The 26,055-nt window shown below is 43.0% G+C and overlaps 1 protein-coding gene across 2 annotated transcripts in view; it reads right to left on the reverse strand.

Moving 5' to 3' along the window:
* Positions 1-25,765, reverse strand: part of LOC132825023 (prostaglandin F synthase 1-like) — a 48,999-nt gene extending 23,234 nt beyond the window's left edge. Inside the window, exons 1-3 of one of the 2 annotated variants that reach the window (XM_060840023.1) lie at positions 25,623-25,765; positions 20,520-20,687; positions 6,468-6,584 (exon numbers count right to left, since the gene is read on the reverse strand). In XM_060840023.1, the coding sequence (XP_060696006.1) occupies positions 6,468-6,584; positions 20,520-20,687; positions 25,623-25,712 (375 nt within the window). In that variant the 5' untranslated portion in view covers positions 25,713-25,765. The remainder of the gene's footprint in view (positions 1-6,467; positions 6,585-20,519; positions 20,688-25,622) is intronic. The other variant, XM_060840024.1, reaches the window with a different exon arrangement.
* Positions 25,766-26,055: the final 290 nt, after the last annotated feature.

Below are 26,055 nucleotides of genomic sequence, written 5' to 3' on the forward strand. Positions count from 1 at the left end.
TTCTTTACTCAGAGAGTAGTAGGGGTGTGGAACACACTGCTTGCAACATTAGTAGACTTGCCAACTTTAAGAGCATTTAAATGGTTGTTGGATAAATATATGGATGAAAATGGAATGGCGTGGGATAGATGTCTTCAGATTGGTTCCACAACATCGGCACACATCAAGAACGGAGAGCCTGCACTGTGCTGTAATGTACTATGTTCTATAACAGGTCCACAGTGGATGCCATATCCCTACCCCTGCAATCATCTCTGGAGCATCTGGACAATAAGGACACCTACCTCAAACTCCCACTATCTGACTCCAGCTCTGCCTTCAACATCATTGTCCCCTCCAGACTGATCTCAAAACTCCATGACCTTGGTCTCGACTCCACCCTCTGCAACTGGATCCTCAGCTTTCTGACCCATAGATCGCAATCAGTTAAGATAGGTAACTGTACCTTCTCACCTATTACACTCAACGCTGGAGCACCCCAAAGGATGCGTCCTTAGCCTTCTACTGTACCCCTGTACATCCGTAACTGTGTTGCCAAATTTTGAAATGCAGGTACAGCTATATCTGGATACAAAGCTTAGAGTCATAGAGATGTACAGCATGGAAACAGACTCTTTGGTCCAACTTATCCATGGCAACCAGATATCCTAAATTAATCTAGTCCCATTTGCCAGCATTTGGCCCATATTACTCTAAATCCTTCCTATTCATAGTCCATTCCAGATGCCTCTTAAATGTTGTAATTATACCAGCCTCCATCACTTCCTCTGGCAGCTCATTCCACACACGCACCACCCTCTGCATGAAAATGTTGCTCTGTAAGTCCCTTTTAAATCTTTCCCCTCTCACCCTAAACTTATGCCCTCTTGCTCTGGATCCCCTATCCCAGCGAAAAGACCTTGTCTATTTACCCTATCCATGTTTCTCTTGATTTTATAAACCTCTTTAAGGTGACCCCTCAGCCTCCAATGCTCTAGGGAAAACAGACCCAGTCTATTCAGTCTCGCCCTGTAGTTCAAACTCTGTATCCCCTTGTAAATAGTTTCTGAACCTTTTCAAGTTTCACAACATCCTATTGGAGGGAGATCAGAATTGCACATAAGATTCCATAAGTGGCCTAATCAATGTCCTGTACAACCGCAACATGACCTCTCAACTCCTATACTCAATGCTCTGACCAATAAAAGAACGCATACCAAATGCTTTGCAATCCTATCTACCTGTGACTCCACTTTCAAGGAGCTATACACCCGCACTCCAAAGTCTCTTTGTTCAGCAGCCCCCAAGGAACCTTACCATTGAGTGTGTAAGTCCTGCCCTGATTGGCTTTTCCAAAGTGCCACACCTCATGTTTATCTAAATTAAACTCCATCTGTCACTCCTTGGCTCATTGGCCCATCTGATCAAGATTCCGTTGTACTCTGAGGTAACCTTGGCTGTGTACTACAACTCCAATTTTGGTGTCATCTGCAAACTTACTAAATATACCTCATATGTTTACATCCAAATCATTTATATAAATGATGAAAAGCAGTGGACCCAGCACCAATCCTTGTGGCACACCAATAGTCACAGCCTCCAGTCTGAAAGGCAACCATCCACCCTCTGTCTTCTACCTTCGAGCCAGTTCTGTATCCAAATGGCTGGTACTCTTTGTATTCCACGTCACTGAACTGTGCTAACTAGTATACCATGAGGAACTTTGTCGAACATCTCACTGAAGTCCATATAGATCACATCCAATGCTCTGCCCTCATCAATCCTCTTTGTTACTTCTTCAAAAAGCTCAATCCCATGCACAAAGCCATGTTGACAATCTCTAATCAGTCCTTACTTTTTTAAATGCATGTAAATCCTGTCCCTCAAGATTCCCTCCAACAACTTGCCCACCACCGATGTCAATCTTACCACTCTATAGCTCCCTGGCTTTCTTAAGGCACCACATTAGGCGACTTCCAGTCTTCCGGCACCTCACCCGTGCCCATTGATGATTCACATGTCTTAGCAAGGGGCCCAGCAATCATTTTCGGACCATCCCACAGTGTTCTAGGGTACATCTGATCAGATCCTGGGGATTTATCCAACTTTATATGTTTTAAGACATTCAGCACCTCATCCTCTGTAATACGGACATTTTTCAAGATGTTACCATTTATTTACACACATTATATATGATCCATGTCCTTCTTTACACTAAGGAGATTTATTTATCATCTCCCCAATCTCCTGCAGTTCCACACATAGGCTGCCTTGCTGATCTTTGAGGGATCCTATTCTCTCCCTAGTTACCTTTTTGTCCTTAATATATTTATAAAACCCCTTTGGATTCTCCTTAACCCTATTTGCCAAAGCTATCTCATGTCCCCCATTTGCCCTCCTGATTTCCCTCTTAAGGATACTGCTACTGCCTTTATATTCTAAGGATTCATTCGATCTATCCTATCTATACCTGACATATGCTTCCTTTTTTTCTTTACTAAAACCTCAATTTCTCTAGTCCTCCAGCATTCCCTACATCTACCAGCCGTGCTTTTCACCCTAACAGAAATATACTAACCCTGGACTCTGGTTATCTCATTTTTGAAGGCTTCCAGTTTTCCAGCCGTCCCTTTACCTGCAAACATCTGTCCCTAATCAACTTTTGAAAGTTCTTACTTAATACTATCAAAATTAGCCTTCTTCCAATTCAGAACTTCAACTTTTAGATCTGGTCTATCCTTTAACATCACTATTTTAAAACTAATAGAATTATGGTCCCTGGCCCCAAAATACTTCCCCATTGACACGTCAGTCACTTGCCCTGCTTATTTCCCAATAGTAGGTCAAGTTTTGTACCTTGTCTTCTGGGTACATCCACATACTGCATCAGAAATTTTCTTGTACATACTTAGCAAATTCATCTCCATCTAAACTCTTAACATTATGGGCAATCCCTGGCTATATTTGGAAAGTTAAAATCCCCTCCTGTAACCAACTTATTATTATTACAGATAACTGAGAACTCCTTACAAACTTGTTTCTCAATTTCCTGCTGACTATTGGAGGATTTATTGTACAATTCCACTGAGGTAATCACCCCTTTTTCTTTTCTCAGTTCCACCTAAATAACTTCCCTGGATGTATTCCCAGGAACATCCACCCTAAGCACAGCTGAAATACTATCCTTGTCAAAATTGCCACTCTCCCTCTTCTCTTGCCCCTCTTTCTGTCCTTCCTGTAGCATTTGTATCCTGGAACATTAAGCTGCCAGTCCTGTCCATCCCTGAGCCATGTTTCTGTAATTGCTATGATATCCCAGTCCCATGTTCCTAACCATGCCCTGAGTTAATCTGCCTTCCCTGTTACGGCTTTTGCATTGAAATAAATGCAGTTTAATTTATCAGTCCTACCTTGTTTTCTGCTTTGTTCCTACCTGCCCTGACTGTTTGACTTGCTCCCTTTCCCACTGTCTCAGACTGATCTCTTTCCTCACTATCTTCCTGGTCCTACCTTACTGGTTTAAATCCTCCCGAACAGCTGTAGCATATCTCCCTCCCAGTATATTAGTCCCCTTCCAATTCAGGTACAATCTGTTCTTCTTATACAGGTCACTTTTACCCTAGAAGAGATTCCAATGATCCAAAAATGTGAACCCTTCTTCCCTGCACCAGCTCCTCAGCCATGCATTCATCTGCTCTATCCTTCTATTCCTATCCTCACTAGAACATTGCACTGGCAGTAATCCAGATATTACTACACTTGAGGGGGGCTTCAGAGTGTCTGGAAAAAAGGCTTGTGTGGAGAGCTTTACTGCAATGCATATTAAGTCGATGAAATTACTGTTTTACAAACTACTTTAAAGCACGAATTTTTATATTATCTTGTGCATCTTTAGAAATTGGAGAAGCAATCTTTGGAAAATGGTTAAAAATCCAGTTACTGGTTTGCCATCTGTAAGTGTATTGCTAGACATTTGATCACATGCTGTAGCCTTTAATTGACCAACACACTCATCCACCTGACATATTATTTTCTGACCTCGCCTGGGAGGGCAAAGACTCATTGGATGATGCTCAACTGTTAGCATCACAGCCCTGCCCTCCATTTTCAATATTTCAACATCTGGTTCAACAAAAGAGAAAGAATTTTTTTAAATATCCATGTGATTTTATACCAACCTCATCGCCCCAAACGACTCAGAGAAGAGGAACAGAAAGGGAGGCAGTTAGTATCCACTTTGTGCTTCATGGTAAATTTATGGTGGAGTATCTTGGTACTGGCACAAAACAATCAGCCAAATGGCCAAGTCCATGGTTATTCACCGAGCCCCATTCAGGTTATACTGGGAGCTGAAGACCAACTACAGCCAAAGCACTATACAGTTATACAGCATGAAAACAGACCCTAAAGTCCAAAGTGTCCATGTCAACCAAGTATTCTAAACTGATCTAGTCCCGTTTGCCAGTATTTGGCCCACATCCCTCTAAATCCTTCCTATTAATTTACCTATCAAGACATCTTTTAAAATGTTCTAATTATACCTGCCTCAATCACTTCCTCTGGCAGCTCATTCCATACATGCACCAACCTCAGTGATAAAGTCAGGTACCTCTCAACTCCTTCCCCTCTCACCTTAAACATATGCCGTCTAGTTTTGGACTCCCTTATCTTGGGAAAAAGACCGTGGCTATTCACCCTATCCATGCTCTTCATGACTTTATAAATCTCTATATTCCCTCCCACAGCCTCTGAAGCTCCACAGAAAAAGAAAGCCGCAGCCTATTCAGCCTCTGCCTATAGCTCAAACCCTCCAATCCCTACCAACACCCTTCTAAATCCTTTCTGAACCCTTTCAAGTTTAATAACATCTGTTCATAGCAAGGAGACCAGAATTGAACACCGTATTCTGTAAGTGGCCTCACCAATGTCCTATAGAGCTGAGACATGACATTCCAACTCCTATACTCGATGGCCTGATCAATGCAAGCAAGCATGCCAAATGCCATCTTCACCATTCTGTTTACCTGTGACTCCACTTTCAAAGAACTGTACACCTGCATCCCAAGGTCCCTTTATTCAGCAACATTTCCCAGAACCTTACCGTCAAGTGTATAAATCTTGCCTTAATTCGCCTTTCCAAAATGCAGCATCTCACATTTATCTAAATTAAACTCCTTGGCCCATTGGCCCATCTGATCAATGTCACATTGTAGTCTGAGGTAATCTTCTTCACTGCCTGCCAGACCACCAATTTTGGTGTCATCCGCAAACAGACTATCTCCTATGTTCACACTCAAATAAGTTATACTAATAACAAAAGATGAAAGACTTGTAACTTGATGAGGGGAAAAAATGTTCCAGAGCTTCAAAGACGGGAAATCTGATGGATATTAATCACAGGGACATGCACTCTGCTCACACTGGCATTGCAAGGGTGACAGACAGACGCCCTCCTTGCCACATGATAGTAGTGTGTACACTCTCTGGAAAACATGGGGATAGAGGGAGGAGAGAGGGTAGCAGACTTAGATTCCAGAAGGAATTGCTTCGTAACTTTCAAACATTAACTATGCTATTTTGGGAATCGGATATCGCTTCTGTTGTCAATTTATTTTAGATGGTAGATAAAAGAACACAGAACACAAACAACTGTATGATTAGTTCAATTTTTCAATACAGTTTTGTATAAAAGTAAAGACCATCCATTACACTTTCTCACACAGGATCTTATTTTACCTCTAGTTGAAAGATGGAATAAATCTGTTTTCTTGCTATCTGGCTGCTAATAGTGGTGACAATCTCCCTTTTCTCTAACTTCATTAACTGATAGCGAATGCATCAGTTCTTAAAAAGGCCAAATAAATCCAAGAAAGACTGCCAATACCAAAGTTGTAGATACTTTCTGAACAAAGAATGATTGCTAACAATGGGCCTGTACAAATTTTCAATCACATCGGTGTCTATGATAATTCAAACCTGGCGTTTAAATTCAAATCAACCCTTCGCTTTTGGATAGCCATGTTTGGATCCTACTCCTGGAAACTGGTCAGCATGGGATCCACAGAGGTTAAATGAACACTGGGATTATTGTTAAATATTACAAATGGTTAATTTTTCATTCTAATCACAGGAACACCAAGGATAGTAGATGCACTTTGTCAATACAATGTGGAGCTGGAAAAAGCGCGGCAGATCAAGCAGCACCAGAACAGTAGGAGGGTTGACGTTTCAGGCAGGACCCTTCATCAGTCCTGATGTTGCTTGACCTGCTATACTTTTGCCAGCTCAACATTTTATCGACTTTGACTTTTCAGTACCTGCAGTTCTCACTATCTCTAGATGATGTTGGCCCTATCGAGCTCAGCTGACTCAGTGAAGACAGAGGACCGAAATTGGTAATTCTCAATTGTTTAATACCATTGCAGACAAGGCTGCTCACCCACCAGGCATTACAAGCTCCGTCTTCCATAGGTTCATTTTTATTTTACCTTTAACCCCATAGGCCAGTGGATAAGGTATAGGTCAATGTAATCCAACTTCAGGCTTTTCAATGTGTGTTCAAGGCCTTTCCGCACCAAAGCAGGAGAGAGGTAGGTCATCCATAACTACAGTCAAAACATAACAAGGGTTGTTAGTTTTACCAGAAAACTATACAATATTGCCAGTTTTTATTCAAAACATTCAGGATAGGCTTTTGGGAGATGGTACAGACATGATGGGTCAAATGGCCTTCCTTTATATTGTAAAATTCTACGGTTTGGCTATCATAGGGTCATGGAGACATATAGCGTGGAAACAGACCCTTCGCTCCAACTCGTCTATACTGGCCAGATATCCCAACTTAATCTGGTACTATTTGCCAGTGTTTAGCCCATATTTTTCTAAACTCTTCCTATTCATATACCCCTCTAGATGCCTTTTAAATGTTGTAATTGTATCAGCCTCCACCACCTCTTCTGGCAGTTCATTCCATACATGACCATGATTTCCATGATTTACATGAAAAGGTTACACCTTGTGTCCATTTTAAATCTTTCCCCTCTCATTTTAAACCTCTGCCCTCTACTTTTGGACTCCCCCATCCCAAGGAAAAGACCTTGGCTATTCACCCGATCCATGCCCCTCATGATTTTAAAAGCTTCTGTATGGTCATTCCTCAGCCTCCAATGCTCCAGGGAAAATAGCTTAAGCCTATTCAGCTTCTCCCTCTAGCTCAAACCTTCTAATCCTAGCAACATCCTTGTAAATCTTTTCTGAACCCTTTCAAGTTCCCCCAGCTTTCATACCATTGTTAATATATTAATAGATTCTACTGCCTGTTCACCCAACCCAGTTTATGTAATTGTTAACACCATTCGCCAAATGTGTTAATTTTTTATAATGCTGTCCTGGGGACTCAAGCACAGTTCCAATGTTCAGTTATTAAAGCAGAGATACACCCAACTTGGACTGTCCTTAGGTCAGTCATGCTTTATATGAGTAAAATGTATTGCAAAAAAAGAAAAAGAGACAACACATATGTTTAAGGCAGATATGAGTCACAATTTCAGCTCAGAAGAAACTACTTGCTTTCCTTCTTTGGACTGTTACATACTTAACAGAATGAATCTGGTTAAGATAGTTTGGTCTAGAAGCAAATTCAACTGAACTCTTCTCGAGGCAAGCGATTCACCATCCTTCTCAAACATCAAGTTTGTAAATACTTTCTAATCAACTTGCTCAGAGATGTTAGTCCATACTTGTGGAGCAGGAAACAATTCAATCCAGGCCTCCTGGCTCAGAAATAGAGACACTACCACTGCACACAAGAGCTCCAAAAAAATATTAATTTATTTTTCTCTGTTTCCATACATGAACACAACTAATAACCATCTGAAATATGATGAATATCCAATTTGATCATTGCTGAAAAAATACATTTCTGCAAGCTTTTTGTTTCACACACATCAGGACAATTTGCAAGAATACAAAGCTAAGGGAAACCAACTCATACACTATGAGAGGAGATTGCTGATTGGTAGAGATATTGCTATGGAGAATTCTGCAATGAATGATGACTAATAGTTAACTGCCAAGCTTTGTTTAAATTTTGAACTGGACAAGTTCATTCTAATTGGTTAAGGCATTGCCTAAGAAATACACCAATAAATAGCTGTCAAATATTTTGTTGAGGTGCAACAGGTGCAATACATATACACGTTCTGCAATGGAGTATGTACAGAATTACACTAACAACCTACTTAGGATTGTCACTTACACTCAGTGTATATTGTAAGCTATATACGTCACAGGAACATCAACACACAGGAGATGCAAAAGGCCTGTCCCATACCTTCTCAAGGGAAGTGGAAACAGCAGTGGGAAGCTATTTTGGTATTATTTATCATTCAGTTAAATTCGATGGAGTTATGGATAAGGATTAAGATAGATTAAGAAACATTGAACATACCTTACATACTGTTCAAGGCAGCACCATAACCATCTTGTCCCTTCAGAGGTGACAGCACAGCGGGTGTACACACAGTCAGGAGAGAGAATTGCCCTGGGAACTGTGGACCCCATGAAATCCCATGGCACCAGGTCCAACATGGGCAAGGAAACATCCTGCTGATTACCACGTACCATCGCTCTTTACTTGGTGGTGAAAATGACAGAAATCCTTTAAACCTACAGATGGAAAGTGTGGACAAGGGGAATGCTACTATTGTTTTGGCATGGGGGAGGGGGTAGGAGAGAGGGCAGAAGTGCGGGAAATGAGTTGGATGCAGCTGTCCTGTCAATCACATTGGAGGGGGCGAGAACCCTTGGTTGAGAGAGAAAGGAGAAAAACAGAAGTAGCCCAGTGGAAGGTGGATATGATATAAACTGGGAACATGGAATGGAGTCCTTCCAAGAAGCAGGGTGTGAGGAGATGTAGTCAGATATCTGTTGGAGTCAGTGAGTTTGTAATGTCCTCAGAAATAGAAACAGTAAAGTTTGGGAAGGCAAAGGAAGTGTCAGAGATGGACCAGGTGATAGAGAGCAAAGGATGGAAATTGGAAGTTAAAGAGATGAACTTTCAAAACAAAAGCTGAGCCTCAAAGATCCGTTTGGTGGAAGAAAGATGCCGGGTTTTTATTAGAAGAGGTTTACTGTTGGGTTACATCCGGTTAAATAAGGAGGATGAGATGTTTTGAAGAATGTGGTTTTAGAGGATAGAGTACGCAAGTGTAGTAAAAAGAAAGGAAACTGGATGAAGGGAGGGATAACAATAGAGTAAAAAAAAGGAAGTAGAAGTAATGAGCTCTGGCCCAGAACATGCATGTGAATGGAGACAGGGTAACTGAGCTCTCTAGGCATTGTCACATGCTCAGTCAGGGATTGCTGTGAAATGCATACAGAACAGAAAGGAGATAACATGTGAGAAAAGTAAGTTCCAAGGTTAGAGATCTGATAAAACTTGTTGTCCTGGTGAAAACTGGTGATAAGGTAAGCACAGAAGCAATTTGATGAGTCAAAACTCAAGATGTAACTGTTGAACAATGTAACCCTTCCTGAACACTATTTTGAAAGGACAGTTGCTACTGTCTTGACTTTTACACAAAGCTGAGAGAATTGCTGCACTTTCTTAATCAATGCTGTTAAATTGATAGCTGCCAAAATATAAAGCATCAGTTTCTTCAACTGAGGGATCAAGAATCATTTTTAAAATTCCCAGTAATCTCAAAGACCAAACACTGAGAAAGTATTCAGGCACCCAACTGTTGTTACCAGCAAATCAAGAAGCAGGAAGAACTCGTTGTTCCAACTATCATCACTCCAAGGTCCTTCAGGGAATCTGACAGACAGACAACATGACAGTAGAACTAGGTCTTTCAGAGACAGATTGTGCTGCCTGATCTTCACACGAAGACTACTAACTAATGTACTGAAAATTGAACTGTGCATTCTCTGTTTGAGGCTACTATACATACATGTACCAGCAGAGTGTCTGCAAGAAAGAGATAATAAACAATTCATATTTGACTGCTTGTACGGTTCAAATTCTAAATGCCTCTGGCTGAATATATAACAGTCTCTGTCCCAAAAACATACAACTGTAGGTTTCTACTGCTGTGCTGGCTGACAACTACACAAATGTTTGTATGGCAACCAGGTTCCTTACTTGAAGCACAAGTAATGCTGTGGGGAAGTGAGGAGTGTGGAGAAGGCAACTCAATAATGTATCGTGCAGATCCTGAAAACGTGAACCTTGCTTTCAAAATGCTGCCTTCTAAGATTAGAGAACTGACAGAAGAATCAAGTGAAAGATACATTTTAAAAAAGAAGAATTGGAATAATCAATTAGGCAAGTAGGAGGGATCTAGGTCCGTGACATTCAAACCTAAGTTGGAGATTTCAGGCCAAGCGACTGGGAGCTGAATAGTTAGAGACAAAAAAACTGCAGATGCTGGAATCCAAAATAAAAGAGCAGGAGGTTACAAAAGCACAGCAAGCCAGGCAGCAACTCCATTTCATCTGTTCTGATGAGGAGACGTTCCTTTCCCAAATATCCCAGATGTCCACCACCAAGAACATATTTCCCTCCGCACCCCTCTCTGCCCTCCACATGGACTGCTCCCTTCGCCACTCCTTGGTTCACGCCACCATCCCCACCAACCACCTCTGAAACCCTGGTACCTTCCCCTGCAACCGAAAAGATGCAAATCCTGCCGGCACACCACCCCTGCCTCATCTCCATCCACGACTCCACCAGTCCTTCCAGAAGAAGAGTTCACCTGCCTCTCCTTCAACCTAGTTTACTATATCAGCTACTCCTGACATAGTCTTCTCTACACTGGTGAGGCCAAACGTAAACTAAGGCCACATTTCACATGGGCGGCATGGTGGCTCAGTGTGGTTAGCACTGCTGCCTCACAGCGCCAGGGACCCAAGTTCAATTCCAGCCTCTGGTGACTGTGTGTGGAGTTTGCATATTCTCCCCATGTCTGCATGGGTCCCCTCTGGTTGCTCCAGTTTCCTCCCACAGTCCAAAGATGTGCAGGTCAGGTGATTTGGCCATGATAGGTGGATTAATCAGAGGAAAATGGGTTTGGGAGGGTTACTCGTCAGAGGATCGGTGTGGACTTGTTGGCTTGAAGGGCCCGTTTATACACTGTAGAAAATTTAATCATCTCAGCCGAGCCTGTAAGGGCAAGCCTGCCCTCCCAGTCACCACTTGTTTCAATTCCCCTTCTCACTCCCTCTCTGACATGTCCATCCTCGGCCTCCTCCATTGCTGTAGTGAATCAGAGGAACAACACCTCATCTTCCACCTTCAACTTAGAGAATTCAACATTGTGTTCTCCAATTTCACACCCATTCCCTGGCTCGCTCTCTGGCCCCACCTCCTCTCTTCCATCCCTCCGACCGACCCTTCCTTCCAGCCACCAACCAGATTCATTCCTCCTATCGACCTATCAGGACATACCTACCACCTGTATTCATCTATCACCACCTCACCACTCCACTCCTCTCCCCATCCATAACCCTTCCCCCCAAACCTTTATCTGCAACTCGCCTTACCCCCAACTCCATTCCTGAAGAAGGGTTATACCCAAAATGTCTGACTTCTCCACCACCTGATGCTGCCTGCCTTGCAGCCTCGTGTTCAGCTGAACAGCCTAGTCTGGGCCAGGATCTTTCACGACTGTTTGACTAGTTTTGATCTGCTACATAAAGACACTAAGTTAATAAAGTTTTTCAGTCAAGGGACCCAGTTACAGTTACTGAGCTGGGGCACAGTTGCTTTGCTCCAATCCATTGAACGCTGGAGAAAGGATGGGATTGGCAGGGAAAGAAGCCCAGATTAAAAGTTCCCAATCTAAGGATTGTCACTGACTGGTGCACTCACATAGTGGCTGATGACACAGAGCCAAACTTAAGCTGTTAAGCCTGGCAAGAAAATTCCAGGCAGGACTCTGCAAACCCATTTGGAAGAAAATGCTCGATTTTATTCTGTTAACAGAAAATCGGGAAACTGTGTGGAAGAAGACACAGGGTGTGGGTTCTCCCAGGCCTCAATGCTCTGAGACTTGGGATAAAATGAAAAGCAGCCTCCTAGACGTCTCTCTTCACATCCCTTCAGAAGTCTGACCAGAGAGACAGAGCAACGGTAATGGCAAAAATAAGTTTAGTATTTCAACATTCCAAATGTGCCATTCCCTCCTGGTCCACTCTTCAGTCATCCTTATGCTCCTGTCATAGTAGCCCTTCCATGCAAATTAAAGAAATGCAACACCCATTTCCAGTTTCTTTCTCCTCACTGCCTAAGGCCCCAAACATTTCTTCTGAATGAAGTAGCATTGTGAGTGTACATTGTGAGTGTACAGTGTGAGTGTACTATTGTGAGTGTACAGTGAGTGTACATTGTGAGCGTACTATTGCATTTTAGTCCACTGTGCTTGCTGGTGATGGGTTCCATGACATTGTAGAGACCATGGTCCCTCAGGACAAATAGATAACTGGTTAAGGCAGCATATGATATGCTTGTCTTTATTAGTCAAGGCACAGAGTTCAAGGCAGGGAGCTTATGCTGAAACTGTATAAAATACTTGTTAGACCACAGTTGGGAATATTGGGTGCAGTTCTGGAATCCACAGTACGGGAGGGATATGATTGCACTGGACAGGGTGCAGAGGAGATTCACCAGGGTGTTATCTGGCTGGAGAGTTTCTGTGATGAAGACAGATTGGACAGACTGAGGTTGTTTTACTTAGAGCAGAGGATACTGATAGGGGACATCATTGATATGTAGCAAAATTGAGGGGCATAAACAGGGCAGGCAGGAAGAAACTTTTCCCCTTGGCAGAGGGACCAATGACCAGGGGACATAGATTTAAATTAAAGGGGAGGAGGTTTAGACAGGATACAAGAGAAAGCATGTTCACCCAGAGGGTGGTGGGAATCTGGAACTCACTGCCTGTAAAGTTAGAAGAGACAAAATCTCTCATAATACTTAGTAAGTATTTAGATGTGCATTTCTACGTCATGTGGTCCAAGTGCTGGAAAATGGGGTTTTAAGAGTCAAGTGGTGGTTTTTGAGGGCTTTTTTCCTGGGCTGTAGGTCTCTATGATTGTTTGTGGACAACTGCATTCTGTTTGCAATCATGACCTCAACCTTCCAGTGACCTGTCATTTTAATTCTTTATCTTACTCTCACACTGAAGTCTCTGCACTCAGTCTGCTGCACTGCCCTAGTAAAGATCAGGTTCAGGGACATCAGTGATTTTATAGCCTCTGGACTTAATATGGAGTTCAATAATTTCAGATCCTAAACATTGACCCTATTGTGATTAATTCTTGGAATGATTTGCCTTTGCCATCATTTTCCTTTTCAGACGGTAACAACAGCTGCTCTCAGCATATCTGTTTGTTTTCCTCCCCGATTGCCATTCTCTTTGGCTGTGTAAAACTAACTCCTCTGTCATTCAATCTGGCCTGTCTTCCTATTTTTGTCCATGCCCCACCCAGTCCTTCCTTAAAACTCATTCCATCTCCAATTTTTCCCATTTCTGTGGGACGTTCACGCATTAACTCATATGCCCCACAGATTCTGACAGACTGTTGGGTACTTCCAGAATCTTCTGTTTATATTTCCGATTCTTGTGATTCACAATATTCTACTTTTCACCATGAAGCAAATCAGGCTGTTTCTAATGGTAAACATATTTGGCTAAATGCCAAGACCGCAAATTAGACAAGGAAATAAGGAAGGAAAACAGAAGATTAGGATGAGGAATTAGGATGAGGAAAGGAAGTGAAGGATAAATACAGCATGGGCTGGTTGGACCAAATAGCCTGTTCCTGTGTTGGATATCATATCCAATCCCAAGCAAACTGTGCATTGCTGGTTAAAAGTCTTCTGTTGTACCATGAATTGATGTCTTCCCCTTATTACAGTTTACTATCTTGTCCCAGTTAGTCACAGCTGAAAAGTTTCACATCCGCAACTCATTGTGAAGTGGGAAGCATCTCTGTCCCCGAGCTCCAGGCCAAGTCTCACTTCAGAGCCGAATGGACAGGAAGGCAAATTGAAAATGCAGCCAAAACCATTTGATTATCAACCTGCAAACACTTCCCAAACACAGTGATGGCAGGGAGAAAGGTGAGAAGAGATTCATGGTCAGCCGTGTGATAGAAAGAATGTTGTAGCACCTCCTTTACTATCCAGCGCTCCAGGCTACAACACAGACATGTTATTTGCCACAGCAATGCAGACTCTGAACTGGAACACACCACCACCACCACCATAAGGTCATCATGCATTTTGTGTTGAGAAGAGGTCTTCTTCCTGATGATTCATTCATGGGATGTGGACATCGTTGGCTGACCAGCATTTATTGACCATCTGAAGTTGCTCTTGAGAAGGTGTTAGTCAGCTTCTGGAACCACTGCAGTCCACCTGCTGGGTGTTGACCCACGGTACTGTCAGGGAGGGAATTCCAGGATTTTGACCCAGCAACAGTGAAGGAACGGCAATATATTTCCAAGACAGGATGGTGAGTGGCTTGGAGGGGAATCATAGAATCCCTACAGTGCAGAAACAGGCCATTCAGCCCAACAAGTCTACACTGGCCCTTCGAAGAGTATCCCACCCAGACTCATTCCCCTACCCTACAACTCTATATTTACCACTGGCTAATGCACCTAACCTACTCTTTCCTGAACACTGTGGGCAATTTTAGCATGGAAGAGGTGGGTACTGCAGATGCTGGAGATTAGAGTCAAGATTAGAGTGGTGTTGGAAAAGTATGGCAGGTCAGACAGCATCCAAGGAGCAGGAAAAAAATCAACGTTTTGGGCAAAAGCCTGATTCCTGATGAAGGGCTTTTACCAGAAATGTCAATTTTAGCATGGCCAATTCACCTAACCTGTAAGTCTTTGGACTGTGGGAGGAAACCAGAGCACCTGGAAGAAACTCATGTAGACATGGGGACATTTTGCAAACTCCACACAGACAGATGCTAGAGGCTGGAATCAAACCTGGCACTCTGAGTAAGCAGTGTTAACCACTGAGCCATATGCCACCCAGAACTTGCAGATGGTGGTATTCCATGCATCTGATGCCCTTGCCCTTCGAAATGGAAGTGGTTGTGGGTTTGCAATGTGCTGCCTAAGGATCTTTGACAAATTTCCAGAGAGCTTGTCCCCTCATACTCAGTGATTACAATTTTTCTAGGGCTCCTTGATGCCACACTCTGTCGAATGAAGCCTTGATGTCAAGGGCTGTCACTCTCACGTCACCTCTGGAATTCAGTTCTTTTGTCCATGTTTGAACCAAGGTTGTAATGAGGTCAGGTGCTGACTGACTGTGGCAGAACCCACACAAGGTGTCCCTCAGCAGGTCATTGCTGAACAGATGCTGCTTGACAGTACTGCTGATGATACGTTCCATCGCTTTGCTGATGATCAAGAAGAGACTGATGGTATGGTAATTGACTGGATTGAATTTTGTCCTGCTTTTTGTGGGCAATTTTTCATATTGTTGGGTAAATACCAGTATTGCAGCTGTACTGGAGGTGTTTGGCTAAGGAATTGGCAAGTTCTGGAGTACATGTCTTCAGTACATTACTATTGCTGTAATGTTTTCAGGGCCCATTATCTTCACAGTATCCAGTGTCTCCAACTGTTGCTTGATATCACTTCTGGCTGAAAATGCTGCAAATGCTTCAGCCTTCTCTTTTGTATTGATATGCTGAGCTCTTCCATCATTGAGGATGGAGATATTTATGGAGACTTGTCATCCAGTGAGTTGTTTAATTGTCCACCACAATTCATGACTGGATGTGGCAAGACTGCAGAACTTAGATCTGATCCATTGTTGGATCACTTAGCTCTATCAGCTGCTTATGCTGTTTGACACACAAGTAATCCTGTTTGGTAGCTTCCCCAGGTTGACACCTCATTTTTGCGTAAGCCTGGTGCTGCTCCTGGCATGCCCTCCTGCGCTTTCCATTTAACCATGGTTGATCCCCTGGCTGATGTAATGGCTGAATGGGGCATATACTGGGCCATGAGGTTGCAAATTGTGTAGGAGTACGATTCTGCTGCTGTTGATGCCCCACAATGCCTAATGGATGCCAGTCTTAAGGTGCTGGATTTGTTTGAAGGCAAAAGCGAGGACTGTTCCATCCCTGAGTTTGAAGTCTGCCCCATTTAGCATGGTGATAGTACTACGCAACATGATGGAGGTTATTCTCAATGTGAAGGTGGGACTTCACCTTCAGAAGGACTGTGCACTGGTTGCTCTTACCGATGCTTTCATGGACAGATGCATCTGCAGCTGGCAGATTGATAAGTATATTTTCCCTCTTGTTAGTTCCCTCACCACCTGCTGCAGACCCAAGTCTAGCAGCTATGTCCTTTTGCACCCGACCAGCTCAATCAGTAGTGCTGCTGCTGAGTCACTCTTATTGATGGACACAGTGTACCTTTGTACTGTTGCCATCCTCACTGCTTCCTCCAGGTGTTGTTCAACATGAAGGAGGACCAACATATCAGCTGAGGGAAGATGGTACCTGGTAGTCAGCAGGATGTTTCCTTGCCCATGTTAACCTGAAGCCATGAGACTTCATGGGCATGGAGCCAATGTTGAAGAATCCCAGAGCAACTCCCTCCTAACTGTACACCAGCATGCTGCTACCTCTGCAGGGTCTGCCCTGCTGTTTGTACAGGACATATCCAGGGATGGTGATGGTGGTGTTTGGGACATTGCCTGTAAAGTATGACTCCAAAAGTATGACTATATCGGGCTGTTGCTTCACCAATTTGTGAGACAGCTCTTGCAGTTTGGTGAGCAGGATTCTACGGGGTTGACAGGGCAGTTTCCATTATTGTCTTTTGCAGTGCTGGATGTCTGTCCACTTGCATTCCTTTGTTGAGACTTTGTAGCGAATGATACAACTGAGTGGCTTGCTAGGCCGTTCCAGAGAGCAGTTGAGTGTCAATCACATAACTGTGAGTCTGGAGTCACATGTCGGCTAGGCCAGGTGAAGATGGCAGATTTTCTTCCCTGATGGATAGACGTGAGCCAAATGAGTTTTTCGACAAGTGACAATGATTTCATGGTCAACAGTAGATTCTTGATTCCGTATATTTCTATGGCTGTGGAGGGATTTGAACTCAAAACATTACCTGATTTCTTGGATTAATAGTCTAGCAATTCCATCCTTACTACCTTTTAATATCCTTGAATGCTTCCCATTTGAACATGTTTTTCTATTTGGAGCATGCAGTACCATTAATTACCTCTTGTTGCCTCTTTTTTAATTGAAGGAAAATTTTTTTTACAAATTATAAAAACACAAGAAGTAATATAACAATCTTATGTACCAAAATCATTAACAATAACCAATGCTATTACAAAAGTATGGAGCAATTTTTCCATGTTACACCTCAATAAATAATTGAACTTAACAAATCATGCTTAAAAGGGAGGTGATGGCCTAGTCGTAGTATTGCTAGACTATTAATCCAAGAAATCAGCTAACGTTTTGAGTTCAAATCCCGCCACAGCCACAGAAATATACAGAATCAAGAATCTACTGATGACCATGAGATCATTGTCACTTGTCGAAAAACCTATCTGGCTCATGTCTATCTGTCAGGGAAGAAAATCTGCCATCTTCAACTGGCCTAACTGACATGTTATCCAGACCCACAGTTATGTGATTAACACTCAACTGCTCTCTGGAACGGCCGAACAAGCCACTCAGTTGCATCACTCGCTACAAAGTCTCAACAAAGGAATGAAACTGGATGGATTGCAGTTAACGTGCATTTGGATTTTGAAAAGACATTTAAAACTAAACAAAACATTATCTGACTGGATAGGGTTAAAGGATCTATAGTGTACAGTTATGCAGTTGGCCAAAGGGCAGAAAGCAGATTTGCATTGAACAGCTGTGTTTCAGAATGGGAGAGTAGTGTTTTTTCAAAAGTAGAGGCAGAGCAGAGATTGCTGCTGTTCTTCACATCAAATTAATGACCTGGACTCTGGTAGACAGGGAAACATTTTAAAATGTCTGCCAATTACATGTAATAAGCAGAATACATGGCTGAAACATTTGGAAAATGGTGTGAAGCATGTGTTATAAACTAGACCAAACCCCTCAAAATATACAAAGAAAATAGCCTGGACCTTAAGTTATTTTAAAGGTAAATGCCAGGCATTGCATTCCAGATGCAATTTGATTGGTCAAATTCTCAGCCTTGAAGGGCAACACATTTTATTCATACACTTCAGGTGAAATACAGCAAAAAGAAAGAAGAAATTGGAATAAATTGACTCTATTGGAAAACTTGACAAAAATATATTACTAAACTACTGAACAGTAAGTGTTCTAATATGGTAGCATCCCATAAACACACGCTTGGCAAAGGCAAATTCAGTAAATAGGTTGTCTCACATGCAATTTTCCAGTCCAGGAAATGACTGCAGATGCTGGAAACCAGAGTTTAGATTAGAGGGGTGCTGGAAAAGCACAGCAGTTCAGGCAGCATCCGAGGAGCAGTAAAATCAGCATTTCGGGCAGAAGCCCTTCATCAGGAATACAGGAAATAACATCAAGAGAAAATGGACACAGAAAGAATAGCAGGGAAAGATCTACTGCAGCTTCCAAACCTAGCTTCAAGACCCCAGCAACTGCTACTGAGAAACTAAAACTTGGATTAATAGTCTAGCAATACTACGATAGTCCTGGCTCTGGGGAGCTTGACTTCACCCATTCAGGCTGCTTCTACTGTTATGATGAAAAAAAACCCAAGGCCTCTTAAGCTGTTTACATTATTGGATCCAAATAGACAGTTTGTCACCTCTGTCTTAAAACCTCAAAAAACAATACTGGACAAAATACCCCTCTTAAAGCCACAGTATTATCGCAAATAGTAAGAGACGATGATAAGTAAAAGGTCTAATTTTGAAAGGGCACAGGAACAATCATCTTGGAGAATAAGTACACAGATCTTTGAAGGTGTCAAGTCAAATTGAGAAGACTGTTAAAAAGTGATGTGGGGTCCTTGGCTTTATAATAACATTGCTACAAACAAGATATATAAAGTATTTTTAAAACACTGGGTAGGCCCTAGCAAGAATATTGTGACCAGTTCTGGCCAGATAATTAAAGAATAAAACTTAAAGGAGTTTTCTTAGAGTAGATGGTCAAGGCAATAATTGATTGAAACATTAAAATTCATTAAACTTGGAAGAGCAAAGAAGAAAAAATGTCAGGGATAAACACCTTGGTAACCAGAGAATTTCCCACGTTTAAAAGGTACTTGGCAAAAGAAGTCAAAAAGTGTGGTGCTGGAAAAGTACAGCAGGTCAAGCAGCATCTGAGGAGAAGGAGAGTTGACGTTTCAAGCATAAGCTCTTCATCATCGACTCTCCTGCTCCTCAGATGCTGTCTGACTGGTTGTGCTTTTCCAGCACCACACCTTTTGACTGCCATCTCCAGCATCTGCTGTCCTCACTTTCTCCCACTTGACAAAAGAATCAGAGGGAACAAGAGGGAAAAGAGATTACTGCAAGTTGTCCTGATCTGGCATGCACTGAAATAGAATGGCCATAGGAAAAGAGCAGAGAAGTGGGACAAACTGACTAGTTCTTTCAAAAAAAAGCAGGCACAATGTGATCTTTAAGATTTACACAGATTACATTAGAGAGAACCAGGTAGGGGTTTCATGGATTAAATAGCCACTTTTTGTCCTATGATTTGTAATTGTATCCAAGCAAGAATCAGTATGTTCAAAAGAGGAAAGAGGAGAGAAGCGAAGAAGTTCTAACACAATAGCAGAAATCGGGAGTTCTCTCTGTCTTCACAAGATTGGATACTAAGCCTTTTCATGATTGAGATTGAATATTTTTTAAAAATAAGGATTTTGATGAAGATTCAGTTCTGGTGTGCAAATGAAGTGGGGGCATAGATCAGACAGGTGGTGATTGAATCAGAGGAGGTTTGGTGAGTTAAACAGTGTATTCCCACTTCTAAACCCTCCCCAAATATAAGTAGGAAAAGATCCATTGATTGAACATATTCCTTAAAATTCTACCCAGGATTAAAACTTTTTCTGTATCTACTCACCACTGCATATTATGCTCAAAACATATCATTACCAATTCAATGTGAAATTACATTAAATATCTATGCTTCACCCAAATCTCTCCTACTTCCCTCCCACTCTACTCTCCACATATGTTTTGCCAATCTTTTCTACATCCTTCCCATTCCTCTTTTCTCTCCTTCATTCTTTTTCCAGTTCTCTTTTCTTGGATCTCTTGTCTCTATCCTTACCTCAGATTCATTTGCCCCATCATACCTCCCTAATGTTCCAGTTCTTTAGCTCACTTCCTTCTACCAGTCTCTCTCATGGCAGATGGTGAAATTTATATTCAGTACAAATCTGGGATAAAACACAATCTCCCTCTATTGCATTTCCTACCTCTTCCCCTCTCTGGTCATTTCCTTTCAATAACATAAACAATGATACTTTAGGAAGAGAAGATAATTCACACTTCATACCTTGCTTGTGTAAAAGATGTCTTCCCGCTTCACTGTCCCATCAGCGATCTTTGCCCGAATGGCTTCGCCAACTTCATCCTCGTTGCCGTACATGAAGGCTCCATCAAAGTGACGGTATCCAATTTCAATACCAGCCTTCACAGCTTTCACCGTCTCACCTTTAATAGGCTGTTAAAACAAGCCATCTATCAAGGCTAGACTCAAAATATACAGAGACACACATCCACCCTGCTGAGACTCCATTTGCCAGGTAGGCTTTGTCCCCATTTCTGGACATCCATTATCTCGAGTTTTGTTGACTTATGGGAAGGGTAGGACCCCTGTTTCATTTCTATTCACCTCTTTCCCAGTTTCAGCACAGAAAGCAGATACTGTCTAAGCCAGATCACCTAACTAAACAGCAGACCCTTAATGCAGGAGAGAGAGCAAGGGGAGAGGGTAAGGGGTAAGAAGTAAATGATGGTGAAGATATTGCCCTATGAGAAAGAAGAACAGTTGGGCAAGAGAGTAGATAATCATCAGGCTAGGAGAATGAACAGAACATAGCACATTACAGCGCAGTACAGGCCATTCGGCCCTCGATATTGCACCAACCTGTGGAACCAATCTGAAACCATTTATCCTATATTATTCCATTTTCATCCATATGTTTATTCAATGACCATTTAAATTCCCTTAAAGTTGGCGAGTGTATTACAGTTGCAAGCAGTGCATTCCCCACCTCTACTATCCTCTGAGTAAAGAAACTACGTCTGACATCTGGCCTATATCTATCACCCCTCAATTTAAAGCTATGTCCCCTCATGCTAGCCATCGCCATCCAAGGAAAAAGGCTCTCACTGTCTATTCTATTTAACTCTCTGATTATCTTATATGTCGCAATTCAATTCTCAACCTTCTTCTCTCTAACAAAAACAGCCTCAGGTCCCTCAACCTTTCCTCATAAGACCTTCCCTCCATACCAGGCAACATCCTAGTAAATCTCTTCTGCACCCTTTCCAAAGCTTCCACATCCTTCCTATAATGCAGTGACCAGAACTCCAAGTGTGGCCGCACCAGAGTATTGTACAGCTGCCTCATGGCTCCGAAACGAGCTGAAAATGTGTTGCTGGAAAAGCGCAGCATGTCAGGCAGCATCCAAGGAACAGAAGAGAAGAAGGGCTTATGCCCGAAACGTCGAATCTCCTGTTCCTTGGATGCTGCCTGACCTGCTGCGCTTTTCCAGCAACACATTTTCAGCTCTGATCTCCAGCATCTGCAGACCTCACTTTCTCCTCATGGCTCCGAAACTCAATCTCTCTACCAATAAAAGCTAACACACACTGTATGCCTTCCTAACAACTCTATCAAGCTAGGTGGCAACTTCCAGGGATCTATCTACATGGACACTAAGATCTCTCTGCTCTTCTACACCAAAAATTTTATTATTATCCCAGTACTCTGCATTCCTGTTACTCCATCCAAAGTGAATCACCTCACACTTTTCCGCATTAAACTCCATTTGCCACCTCTCAGCCTAGTTCTGCAGCTTATCTATGTCCCTCTGTAACCTGCAACATCCTTCAGCATTATCTGCAACTCCACCGACCTTAGTGTCATAACTAATGTTATTAACACAGCCTTGTATGCCCTCATCTAGGTCATTTATAAAAATGACAAACAGCAGTCATTAGGGCGGCACGGTGGCATAGTAGTTAGCACTGCTGCCTCACAGCACCAGGGACCTGGGTTCAAATCCCGCTTCAGACGACTGACTGTGTGGAGTTTGCACATTCTCCCCGTGTCTGCGTGGGTTTCCTCCGGGTGCTCCAGTTTCCTCCCACAATCCAAAGATGTGCGGGTCAGGTGAATTGGCCATGCTAAATTGCCCGTAGTGTTAGGTAAGGGGTATGGGTAGGTTGCGCTTCGGGCGGGTCAATGTGGACTTGTTGGGCCGAAGGGCCTGTTTCCACATTGTAAGTAATCTAATCTAAAGCAGTGGCCTCAAAACAGATCCTTGCCACCACTAATGGGAATAGCTACTGATGGGAATTGTTCGTGGATGACAATAGGTTGTATGTAACAGCAGATGCTGCGAGAACAAGCCTGGTGCATGGGGAGTAGGGGTAAGGACACAGGACTGCTCAAGCCCTAAGGTTGTTAAACTCGATATTGAATCCAGAAAGCTGTGAAGTTCCCAAGCAGAAAATGAGGTGCTTTGCTTCCAATTTGCACTGAGATCACTGGAGCACTGCAGCAAGCCTGAGAGAGATGTTGGCCAGGGAACATGATCATGTGTTGACATGGCAGGCAACTGGAAGCTCAGGGTCTTTCTCATGGGCAGAACATAGGTGTTCTGCGAAGCAGTCATCAAGTCTACGCTTCGCTTCCCCAAAGTAAAGGAAATAACATTGTGAGCAGCAAATGCAGTAGACTAGATTGTGTGAAGTGCAGACAAAGTGCTACTTCACCTGGAAGGTGTGTTTGGGCCAATGAATACTGAGGAGAGAAGAAGTAAACCAACTAGTTGTATCTTTTGCAGTTGCAGGGAAAGTTACCATGGGACTGTGGAGTGGGTGTTGGGAGTGAAAGAGGAGTGGACCAGGGTTTCCAGAGGGAATGGTCCCTATAGAAGGCTGAAAAGGGAGGGCAGGGGAATGTGTGTCTGGTGGTGACATCCTGTTGAAGGTGGATCATGATCCTATGCATGTTGATGATGGTGGGTGGTCAGTAAGGACAAGGGGAACCCTCTCGCTGTTAAGGCAGGGAAAAGAGGAGGTGAGGGCTGAAGTACAGGATATGGGTTGGACCCAGCTGAGGGGCATGTCAATTACAGTGCTGGGGAGTCCTTAGTTGAAGAAGAAAACTGATATTTCAGAGGCTCCCTTGTTAACGCTAGCCTCATTAGAACAATTGTGAAAGAGAAACTAGGAGAATGAAATAGAGTCTTTACAATAAGACTCTGTTCCAGGTGTAACACCTGTCCATTTACTTCCTCTCTCCTCAGTATCCAAGGGCCGAAACACACACCATCCACGTGAAGCAGAGCTTTACTTGTATTCAATGTAGTCTATTGTATTTGCTGCTCACAATGTGCTTCCCTACATTGGGGAAATGAACTAGAGGCTGGGTGAATGCTTCACAGAACACCTACGTTCTGTCCACAAAAATGCCCCTGAGCTTCCAGTTGCCTGCCAATTCAACACACCATCATGTTCCCTGGCCAACATCTGTCTCAACATAGACAGATAGGAGCTGGAAGAACACAGCAAGCCAGGCAGCATAAGGAGGTTGGGAAGTAATGTTTCGGGTGTGACCCTTCTTCAAGACTCTTCAGACTTGCTGCAGTGCTCCAGTGAAGCTCATTGCAAGCTGAAAGAGCACCTCATTTTCCGTTTGCAAACTCTACAGCTTTCTGGACTCAATAACTGAGTTCAACAACTTTAGGGCTTGAGCTGGCCCATGTCCTTGCCCCTAGCCCCACACATCAGGCCTTGTTATTATATCATCTGCTATTGTGACAATCCACTGTTAGCGACAAACAATCCCCATTAGTTGCTATTCATCTCCCAGCCTGATCATTATCTACTCCTTTGTCGGTCCAACTGTTCTCTCTCATACGGCTCTACCTCCACCTATTAGTTACTCCTTACCCTGCTCCCTTTCCAACCCTACCTTCTGCATAAAAACCAACATTGTCCAAGCTACCATCTGTTTTGAGGAAGGGCCATTCTGATTTCTCCTCACAGATGCTGCCAAACCTGCTGAGCTTTTCCAGTAATTTCTCTCTCTGTTATACATTTATACCTTGTGTAGACTTCATGGGATAACTTCATAATGTCAAGATTGATCCTGGAAATGAAAAATTGCTGTTTAAATACCTGGATGAATTGCAAAACCTGCACATTCAAACAGGATGGTAATATTTAACAGGCTCACGAGAAAGACGCCCATTCCTTCTAAATGTTTTCCCAGCAATTAGTTCTCCAATTAGAATACGGGGAAAAACAGGAACAGGTACTGAGATAGATTATCAAAAATGATCGTATTAAATGGGGGAGCAGGTTTGAAGAGTTGACTTCTGGTTCTGTTTCCTATGCTTCTAGTTTCCTCTCTACCTCACTCCCTTGGAAGCTCTAAGTGCCACCTCCTGTTGATGTTGGGATCCCTTTGAGCTAGTTGGCTGTGAAGGTCACCAGAAGTGAGTATCATCATGTTTTCACCTGGTATCCACTCTTCCAAACACATCCAATACACATGCAGTAGATGACAACTCAGGAGCATGACTTCTGACTGATCCTTCCTCTCCAACACTTACTTCAACTACAAGAAGCTCTTTCATGAGCCAGCCATAACACCTGCCTGTAGAGCACAGGGTCTCCAAGTCAGAATAATGTGAGAACAACATCAAGTTAGGATTGGTGCCCCAACCTGCAATGCCCTTCTGTATTTCAAATTCTTCGTTTGCATCATCTTCTCTGCAACTTTCAAACTCTCAAATACCTGCCCTTCTAAAATGTAATTAGGGGTTCAGGTCCATATTTTATCCCTCACGGTGTTCCAGATCCCAAGTCTCTGTTTATGCCTCTCTTCAGAAGTAACCCTGTCCACCTTCACAACTGAAGTTGCTTTTAAGGGTTGGTTAGTGCAGTTGGCTGGACAACTGATACAATACAATGGGATATCAACGGCATGAGATCAATTCTCACACTGTCTGATGTTACCACAAACACCTCACTTTCTCAACATCAACCCTCACCTGGTGATCGTCAGGTTAAACCACAACCGGTTGCCTCTCGCTCTCTAATGAAAGGGTGGCCTCTGGCCACTGCATTCCTTTCAGAATTGCTACATGACAACTTTTTGAAAATGTTCTTTCTGAGAACGTGAAGATCTCAGTTAAGTTCTAGGTGAAGCGAGAATCCAGTTTCATTTGGTCAGACAGTACTAATGTTAACCCAGGGATTTCTGTACAGTTTCTATTCCCCGCTGTAATTTCCTCCAATGAACAGAGGCGTTTATGGGCCGCATATCGCCCTGCACTCGGGGCCCAACAGTCTGAAATGACCGGAAAGTATAAAACGACAAGCTTCTCCCACCACCCAGACCTTACTTCTTCCTCACCTTATCCAGGGAGCAGGTGCCCAACCCCAGGATTGGGATGCTGTTCCCATCACTCAAAGGAACCCACCGCTGATCCACTGAATCGCCCATCCCAGCCAGAATCCTAGTTACCGCGGAGCCGTGGCTTTAATGAAGCCCGAGTTTTCCCGGGAGGAGCTTGGAACGACAGGGCGTTCCCAGCTTGGATTTAGCCAACCCTACAGCTCGTCACCGACTCGCCTGTCACACAACTTCTCCAGGCTCAATGTTCACAGCCAACACAGGGCACACCGGGATGGTGTTTTAAAAAGTATGGTGAACTTTTCAACTAAAGTACAGCACTCTCTATATAACCCCTTGCTTGGCCCTGCTTCGCTCAGTTTGTTTTACAAAGCACAGCTCCAGTACGTTTCTAATTTACTGTGAAAGTGACTTTCATTTCGATAGTACCTTC

This window comes from Hemiscyllium ocellatum, chromosome 19 (genome assembly GCF_020745735.1).
Source record: "Hemiscyllium ocellatum isolate sHemOce1 chromosome 19, sHemOce1.pat.X.cur, whole genome shotgun sequence".
Taxonomy (NCBI): domain Eukaryota; kingdom Metazoa; phylum Chordata; class Chondrichthyes; order Orectolobiformes; family Hemiscylliidae; genus Hemiscyllium; species Hemiscyllium ocellatum.